Consider the following 9,538-nt stretch of genomic DNA (forward strand, 5'->3'; position numbering starts at 1 on the left):
GGATTCTGATCTGGAGAGACTAACCCTAACCCAGGATTCTGATCTGGAGAGACTAACCCTAACCCAGGATTCTGATCTGGAGAGACTAACCCTAACCCAGGATTCTGATCTGGAGAGACTGACCCTAACCCAGGATTCTGATCTGGAGAGACTGACCCTAACCCAGGATTCTGATCTGGAGAGACTGACCCTAACCCAGGATTCTGATCTGGAGAGACTGACCCTAACACAGGATTCTGATCTGGAGAGACTAACCCTAACACAGGATTCTGATCTGGAGAGACTGACCCTAACCCAGGATTCTGATCTGGAGAGACTAACCCTAACACAGGATTCTGATCTGGAGAGACTAACCCTAACACAGGATTCTGATCTGGAGAGACTAACCCTAACACAGGATTCTGATCTGGAGAGACTAACCTTAACACAGGATTCTGATCTGGAGAGACTAACCCTAACACAGGATTCTGATCTGGAGAGACTAACCCTAACACAGGATTCTGATCTGGAGAGACTAACCCTAACACAGGATTCTGATCTGGAGAGACTAACCCTAACACAGGATTCTGATCTGGAGAGACTAACCCTAACACAGGATTCTGATCTGGAGAGACTAACCCTAACACAGGATTCTGATCTGGAGAGACTAACCCTAACACAGGATTCTGATCCAGACCAACAGTAATTACAACGCTCACTCCAACCTCCCCCATAGAGCTCTCAGTCACCCCTGGTGACTAAAGAAAGGTTCCATCAGTGTTGGTTCATACCAGAACCGTTCTGGCAGCGTGTGTTGGTGCAGATCACCACTGGTCACCCCTTCTGTAGACTGAGTACAGTCAGATCTATGATTCCTTCAGAGTGTGTAAACACCTCTTAACACGATAGTCATCAGAGTTCTGTAAGTCCACTTCTCTAGTCGTGAGGACGGCCCACAGCAGGGATGTTCCGCTGGTGGTGGAACCATGTTGCCTTGGCAACGTAGCCTGAGAATGCGTTCATGTGCGCTGCTTGGCCAATCAGAGAGCAGGTGGCCCCATATAAGGGGCTCCTTCTCTCCTCCACAGAGCTCCGGGGATACCAGCCCAGACCGGAGGCACTCCATGTAATACTTGTGTGTGTGTGTGTGTGGGTACATGTGTGTGCGTGTGTGTGCGTGCATGTGGACGTGCTCCATAATCACCTCTCCTATGCGTCATGGCTGAAACCACAGAATCATTCAGGCCATGTCGTAAAGATGACTAATTATGCTAAAACAGGAGCTATTTATCCTTCAGGCATAAAATCACTGTGCAGTATTTAAATACCTTAGTCTGGGTCAATATGTCATTATGTCTGTTGTGTGGGAGAGACAGAGTGATGGAGAGGGGTGAGGGGGGGTGTAGAGAGGGGTGGGGGGGTGGAGAGAGGGGTGAGGGGGGGGGGGTAGAGAGGGCTGAGGGGGGGGTGTAGAGAGGGGTGAGGGGGGGTGTAGAGAGGGGTGAGGGGGGGTGTAGAGAGGGGTGGGGGGGTGGAGAGAGGGGTGAGGGGGGGGGTAGAGAGGGCTGAGGGGGGGGTGTAGAGAGGGGTGAGGGGGGGTGGAGAGAGGGGTGAGGGGGGGTGTAGAGAGGGGTGGGGGGGGTGGAGAGAGGGGTGAGGGGAGAGAGGGATGAGGAGGGGATAGAGAGAGAGAGGTGAGGGGGGGTGGAGAGAGGGGGGGAGGGTTGAGGGGAGGGGATGGAGAGAGGGGGTGGAGAGAGGGGTGGGGAGGGGGAGCAGCAGATGTGGGAGCTGGCCAGACTGACCACATGACTGATCACATGACTGACCACATGACTGATCACATGACGTGTGGTTCTCCAGAAGACAAGCTGACAGCTGGTTCAAACAGCAGCAGAGCACAGAGATCTGACCCTGACGTGGGCAGAGATAAGGATGTTAGTGAGGATGTGTGTGTGTGTGCGCACGTGTGTGAATGCTCCAGAGGGAAAATCAAGAAAGTTTTGCCGATCTGGAACCCCCTGAGTAGCTGTGCTGTTCTTCACTGGGCAGCAGAACATGGCCTCCCAGCCGCAGCACGTCCACGGCGGGTGTCTCCCTCTGCAGGCTGCAGCAGGAACTGCATGCTGAGACTCAGATCCTGTATGTCTCCAGATCTTAAGGCCGAATTATACTACTCCGACTCCGTTACGGACAGACGGACGGACGGAGTCAGACGGATTGGTTGAATTTATAGTACTCCGAAGGCTGTGGGTGCTGAAAACACTTCACTGCCAGAAGAGTAGGTGGCGCTGCACTGCGATGCTAGCTAGGTTATCGAAAAGTCGGAGCAAATTTACAAATTAGCCGTTTCATCAATAAAATAAGCACATTTTCAGCAACTACACTGCCCATTTCTCGTCACATTTTAATTCAGATGCTGATTTACATGTACTGTTTAGCTGAAATATGAATTGTAAACCTACAGCAATGGCGGTCAAAGGATTCTGTTTCGTCTTGTTGGTCACGGCAACCCCGCCCCTGACGCAAGCGGTTCTTAATACGGACCAATCACAGCCAAGGGGTATCCGTAAAATGACGGACGGACGGACGGATAGTCAGGAAAATCAGGAGGTGCACGTAAAGCTCTCCGAAGGGCTCGGAGAGGGCACGGAGAGGGAGTTCCTCGTCGGAGAGGGCGTTCCCTGTGTCCGTCTCCGTAAAAACGGAGAAGTATAAATCGGCCTTAAGAAACCATGAAGAGGATGAAGATAGTTCCTTAGTTTGACACTCGATGCAGCATAATGTTCACAATCAGAAAGGACTTACTGAGAATAGCTCTTAGATTTTGTGGAGGGGGGTAGGCTGGGTGGGTGGAGGGGGGTGGAGGGAGTAGGGTAGGTGAGTGTAAGGAGGTGGAGGGGGGTAGGGTAGGTGAGTGTAAGGAGGTGGAGGGGGGTAGGGTAGGTGAGTGTAAGGAGGTGGAGGGGGGTAGGGTAGGTGAGTGTAAGGAGGTGGAGGGGGTAGGGTAGGTGAGTGTAAGGAGGTGGAGGGGGGTAGGGTAGGTGAGTGTAAGGAGGTGGAGGGGGGTAGGGTAGGTGAGTGGAAGGAGGTGGAGGGGGGTAGGGTAGGTGAGTGGAAGGAGGTGGAGGGAGTAGGGTAGGTGAGTGGAAGGAGGTGGAGGGGGGTAGGGTAGGTGAGTGGAAGGAGGTGGAGGGGGGTAGGGTAGGTGAGTGTAAGGAGGTGGAGGGGGGTAGGGTAGGTGAGTGTAAGGAGGTGGAGGGAGTAGGGTAGGTGAGTGGAAGGAGGTGGAGGGGGGTAGGGTAGGTGAGTGTAAGGAGGTGGAGGGGGGTAGGGTAGGTGAGTGTAAGGAGGTGGAGGGAGTAGGGTAGGTGAGTGGAAGGAGGTGGAGGGGGGTAGGGTAGGTGAGTGTAAGGAGGTGGAGGGGGGTAGGGTAGGTGAGTGGAAGGAGGTGGAGGGGGGTAGGGTAGGTGAGTGGAAGGAGGTGGAGGGGGGTAGGGTAGGTGAGTGTAAGGAGGTGGAGGGGGGTAGGGTAGGTGAGTGTAAGGAGGTGGAGGGGGGTAGGGTAGGTGAGTGGAAGGAGGTGGAGGGGGGTAGGGTAGGTGAGTGGAAGGAGGTGGAGGGGGGTAGGGTAGGTGAGTGTAAGGAGGTGGAGGGGGGTAGGGTAGGTGAGTGTAAGGAGGTGGAGGGGGGTAGGGTAGGTGAGTGGAAGGAGGTGGAGGGAGTAGGGTAGGTGAGTGGAAGGAGGTGGAGGGGGGTAGGGTAGGTGAGTGTAAGGAGGTGGAGGGGGGTAGGGTAGGTGAGTGGAAGGAGGTGGAGGGGGGTAGGGTAGGTGAGTGTAAGGAGGTGGAGGGGGGTAGGGTAGGTGAGTGGAAGGAGGTGGAGGGGGGTAGGGTAGGTGAGTGGAAGGAGGTGGAGGGGGGTAGGGTAGGTGAGTGTAAGGAGGTGGAGGGGGGTAGGGTAGGTGAGTGGAAGGAGGTGGAGGGGGGTAGGGTAGGTGAGTGGAAGGAGGTGGAGGGGGGTAGGGTAGGTGAGTGTAAGGAGGTGGAGGGGGGTAGGGTAGGTGAGTGGAAGGAGGTGGAGGGGGGTAGTGTAGGTGAGTGTAAGGAGGTGGAGGGAGTAGGGTAGGTGAGTGTAAGGAGGTGGAGGGGGGTAGGGTAGGTGAGTGGAAGGAGGTGGAGGGGGGTAGGGTAGGTGAGTGTAAGGAGGTGGAGGGGGGTAGGGTAGGTGAGTGTAAGGAGGTGGAGGGGGGTAGGGTAGGTGAGTGTAAGGAGGTGGAGGGAGTAGGGTAGGTGAACTCACTAATAATTTACTGAGACCCGATCGCCTCGCATCAGAGACTGCAGAGAGAGGTGCAGTCCAGGCGCCATGGCAACAGCCCCCCCTCTTCACAGAGTAAGTCCCCACCTGACCTCCTGCTGTGAGAGAGGCTCACTGTGTACGAGTGTGCGCATGAGTTTAAGTGTGTTAGTGTGTAGGTGTGTGTATATGTAGGTGTGTATATGTAGGTGTGTGTGTGAAGGTGTGTGTGTAATGCAGAGCCCCAGTCATCCACAGTGTCAGAGAGACCAGAGCTCCTGAAGGGTAACATGCACAAGGCGTACCAGCCTCTTCAGCCGGCCACCAACAGACACCTGCAGCAGAGATGGGACCAGTCCGCATACCAACAACACAGGGACAAGGTCAGTACTCTGGCTGTGTCTGGCTGTCTGGACCCTGTTAGAAGTTTCACTTCAGTTGGTATATATGATGTATGTGTGTACATCTTTCTGAAAGGTTAATAGTAGTGTGAAAGTTGTGCTGATATGCACACAAATGTTTATTGGAAAAAACATTGTTGTAATTACTGCATAACGTTCATGCTTCATCACTGGACATGGCTGTCCTCTGGCCGTACCGTCCCTCCTAGGAGCGCCTGTTCCTGGGGACTTTCACAGTATGAACAGTATCATAGCATGCTTCAGAGGATCCGGTAGCATTACATGACCTGTGTCATTAGGGACGTCTACTCTACGTCAAACATCACATTCCCATGAACACCTTGTTTGAGCATTCATGAGTTAGTGTGGTGAAGGTCTTTAGAATTCCCTTTTTTGGGCTTTTTACGAACCAAAATGTACTACATCAAACATAATCTGTACTTTTTAAATGTCCTGTGGTCAGGTGTACGCGGCAAGGCCCATGGTGGACACCAAGGGCATGAAAGCTCCCGCTCACGTCCAGCTGAAGCTGAAGAAACTACAGGTCAGAACACACACCTGCTGGTTACACCAGGAGAGCAACATGCCAGGACACAACATTTAGATGCATTAGGACCAATTAATCTGTGTTACTCTTGCATGTTTACAAAAGTTGATATTTCAACAATGATTAACGTATGACTAGAGGCATGAGGACATGACACTGGAGATAGAATATCTCTGGGCTAGGGTTAGGGTTACTGTCTCCGGGCATACGAATATCCGTCAAAATGTTTCAGTCTTCTAATATGCCATCAATGTGTGAACCATTATTTAAAGTACCTAACTTCAATGACCAGATATGGTTGTAAGCAGTACATGCATTAACACTGGGACGTTATTGACCAGGTTCATGAGGAGTGTCAGGCCGTCATCGAGAGAGACAACCGACTCCTCGCCTCCAGGCTGTCTGACATTGTGCGGTCCAGAGGTCTGGTCGACCACAGGAACCATTACGCTGAGCGGAGGTAGCTAGCTAACGGCTTCACGTTTCACCATTAAGTCAGATCCTCTCCAGCTCCCAGACACTGTCACTGTCATACCCAGCTGGTGAAACACTACACTCCTCCGGTTACAGACTGACACTATCTGGCCTTGAATCAATTATTTATGTGATCAATACTGTGTGCGTGCGGGCTGTTTGACTGTTCTAGCTGGACGGGTTTGAACCCCACAGGAGAGTAGATAGATGATCTTGATAAACATGAATCACCGTAACATCCTGACACAACAACTCTGTCTTAACCAGTAGCAGTACTTACTGCCTCCAGGCAATAAGATGGCTTCTACAATGCAGACTTTGTATTCCCTGAAACATTTTTGTTATCTCTGACTTAGCAGAACCCCTGTCTTTCATGCTGCAAAAATGCAGTAATAATGATCAGTTTTAACGGTATATTTGCTATTATTGTATACGGTTGTGGAAGAAGCTTTGCAGACTCTGCTCTACCTAGTCCTGATGTTACCGTGTGTGTTGGGGTTGGCATGGCGACCTGGGGAGTAGGGGTTGTTGACTTGTGTTGTTGCGACAACGGCGGCTCTCGTGTCATCAGCGCTGATATCATGTCTTCCAATCAGACAGCTGCTGGTGAAGACACCACGCTCTCCCGGCGACTCAGTAAAACATTCATGTCCCCAGTCATGACCTGTCAGAAAGCTGGACCAGGAAGATGTAGATGTGTGACAGGCTGACAGGAGCGGGAGTTAGCTTCAGTATTGTCTGCATGTTGGGGAAGTATTAATGGGCGTCCATGTGATTTTATGAATACAGAAGTAGTTGACTTTGTGGTGCATGTATGTGGGATCTTCAGGCCACAGCAAGGATGTGTCGTCCTCCAGGTGATGCACCTTCTGAATATTTCTCTCGCTGTCACGCAGTCTGAACGCTGAGAAGAGGAGGGATGAGCTGCTGCACGTGACCAATCAGAACCAGGCCATCTACCAGCGAATCACGGCCCGCCAGTCGGAGTACCGCCGGCAGCTGTGGTTGGACGACTGGAAGAGGGAGGAGCGTAGACGAGAAGACATCGCTCGGTACCCGAGAGGGGTCCAGCACCAGCAGGTGAGGAGACATGAGGAAACACAGAGAGACGAGGGCCTAGAGACACACCTCATGAACCCCCCTGAGCAGGACACAGTTCCTCATCTACCACCAGCATCTACCACCAGCATCTACCACCAGCATCTACCACCAGCATCTACCACCAGCATCTACCACCAGCATCTACCACCAGCATCTACCACCAGCATCTACCACCAGCATCTACCACTAGCATCTACCACCAGCATCTACCACTAGCATCTACCACCAGCATCTACCACTAGCATCTACCACCAGCATCTACCACCAGAATCTACCACCAGCATCTACCACTAGCATCTACCACTAGCATCTACCACCAGCATCTACCACTAGCATCTACCACTAGCATCTACCACCAGCATCTACCACCAGCATCTACCACCAGCTATACCACCAGCATCTACATCTACATTTACCAGCATCTACCACCAGCATCTACCACCAGCTATACCACCAGCATCTACATTTACCAGCATCTACCACCAGCAGTGTTGTGCATGAACGAGTTCAAAAGAACGCGTTCATTGAACACGTTCATTTTTATGAGAACTATGAACTGAACGCAACTTAATGACAAATAATGAATTTGAATGGTGAACACGTTCATATTATTTGCACCATGTCGTTGCTCAGGGCCTAACCTAAACCAACTAACTCGACTTCGCACTACGTTACCCATGATTCATCGCACACACGTAGACCAAACAAGCAACGTATTCCAAGACAACAGCTCTCCGTCTCATAAAAATGGCAAGTGAAAGCAGAAACGCAGACTCAGCGACTACATCTGATCTGATGCACCTTATTATTTTTTGCTGTGTTTTTTACACACAGTAAACACACACCTTAAAACTATGAAATGAACTGAACTATGAACTAGTTCAGAATTTAAATGGTGAACTATGAACGTGAACGATTCATATTTACTTGTATGAACTGAACTTTGAACTAGTTCATGAGAGGTATGAACGTGCACAACACTGACCACCAGCATCTACCACCAGCATCTACCACCAGCTATACCACCAGCTATACCACCAGCATCTACCACCAGCGTCTACCACCAGCGTCTACCACCAGCTATACCACCAGCATCTACCACCAGCATCTACCACCAGCATCTACCACCAGCATTTGGATGTTCTGTTCCTGTTGTGAATCCTGTCTGCAGTCACATCAGGGTGATGAAGCTAGCTGGAGAACCTTTATCATGAGTACAGCTACCTGACAGTGGCATGATTGAACCACCTGTCTCACCTCTCCTCCATCCACCTGTCTCACCTCTCCTCCATCCACCTGTCTCACCTCTCCTCCAGCCACCTGTCTCACCTCTCCTCCATCCACCTGTCTCACCTCTCCTCCATCTATATTACATCAACCAGAGCCGTGATTTGAAGTAGCACAACTTGACTGGCAGCTGGAGAACAATGTTGTATGTTTCAGGCAGCGGCTGTGTAATCTGCTACTAATCAGTCCCAGTGTGCCATCTGAGAGCATGAGAGCACACACACACACTTTCTTCCATCCATCAGAAGGTCCCTCACGACAGCACCGTGTGAGGAGAGACACACAGCCTCACTTCCATTTTCTGTCAAGATTTCTAACGGCTTTCACGATTCCAATTTAAAGCCACAAAAGGATGAGTGAAGTGTTTCCTCACGCTGATCTGGAGATAATTAAACATCAAAGTGTCATTTTAAGAACTCTGTTTTCCACCCTGGGATTGGCAAGAGGCAGGAGGAGACAAATTCAGACAGCTGCTTCAACCGCAATTAACCTCAAACACAGTTAATCTCAGTTCTTACCACTCTGGGGTGCTCTATGGTTATTCATGTGACCTACAGTATGTCTACCACTATTTATTTATATATATGTATATCTTTTTTTGTGTGTGTGTAATTCTTCATGCTTTCTTGGATTGTTTTGTGTGTGAAGGATGCATCTTGCTTTTTATGAATCTAAGTGACTTTCTATCTCAGATGCAGTTTTACTTTTAGGTTCCTCAGAGGGAACACCTGCTAGACTGCTTTACCCCTCATCACTGCTTGCAGATATAATAATAATAATAATTATGATCTTGACTGTTCGCAGAGATCCAGGAGGAGGGTGAAGTTCAGCAGCGTCGGGGACACGTCCGAGCCGAGTGAGGTGACCCCCCCCCAGTGACCCCCCTCCACTGACCCCCCCCAGTGACCCCACCCACTACTCCATTTACAGCATCAATAAAAAAAGTTGACACATTATTTGTTTATTTTGATCTTTATGTATATGAAGCTATAAATCTTAAAATAAAATAAATAAATCCTTGGTTTATAATTCATGAGATAAATGTAAGTAAATAACATACAGTGGTAGATGTATAGGTTTCTGTAAAGTTATAATCTTTACTGCAAAGGTTATTAAAAAAGGGAGGAGAGGGGTGAAGGGGTGAGAGGGTGAGAGGGGTGAGAGGGTGAAGGGGTGAGAGGGGTGAAGGGGTGAGAGGGTAAGGGGGTGAAGGGGTGATAGGGGTGAGAGGGTGTGTGGGGTGAAGGGGTGAGTGGGGTGAAGGGGTGTGTGGGGTGAAGGGGTGAGTGGGGTGAGAGGGGTGAGAGGGGTGAGAGGGTGTGTGGGGTGAAGGGGTGAGTGGGGTGAGAGGATGTTACCCCTGGAAAGTCCTCCTCCATACCAAGTTACACTTGAGCAATAACTTGTACTGCTAACCCTTAATGCAGTGTCACTACATAGCAGGTCCTGT

General features: G+C 50.6%; 1 protein-coding gene across 1 annotated transcript; it reads left to right on the top strand.

Moving 5' to 3' along the window:
* Positions 1-4,568: 4,568 nt before the first annotated feature.
* si:ch211-284k5.2 (uncharacterized protein CFAP97D2) lies at positions 4,569-8,967 on the top strand. The gene is made up of 5 exons (XM_062460755.1): positions 4,569-4,661; positions 5,143-5,223; positions 5,568-5,686; positions 6,597-6,780; positions 8,893-8,967. Exons 1-5 carry the CDS (start codon positions 4,569-4,571, stop codon positions 8,965-8,967), a joined length of 552 nt encoding a protein of 183 aa, XP_062316739.1.
* Positions 8,968-9,538: the final 571 nt, after the last annotated feature.

This window comes from Osmerus eperlanus, chromosome 5 (genome assembly GCF_963692335.1).
Source record: "Osmerus eperlanus chromosome 5, fOsmEpe2.1, whole genome shotgun sequence".
Lineage (NCBI taxonomy): Eukaryota > Metazoa > Chordata > Actinopteri > Osmeriformes > Osmeridae > Osmerus > Osmerus eperlanus.

Excerpts from the sequence above, each read along its gene's own strand:
- si:ch211-284k5.2 (XM_062460755.1), top strand. The coding sequence starts at position 4,569 with ATGCACAAGGCGTACCAGCCTCTTCAGCCGGCCACCAACAGACACCTG. Across the intron at positions 5,224-5,567 it reads TGAAGCTGAAGAAACTACAG|GTTCATGAGGAGTGTCAGGC; the intron begins GTCAGAACACAC and ends GTTATTGACCAG. Across the intron at positions 6,781-8,892 it reads GAGGGGTCCAGCACCAGCAG|AGATCCAGGAGGAGGGTGAA; the intron begins GTGAGGAGACAT and ends GACTGTTCGCAG.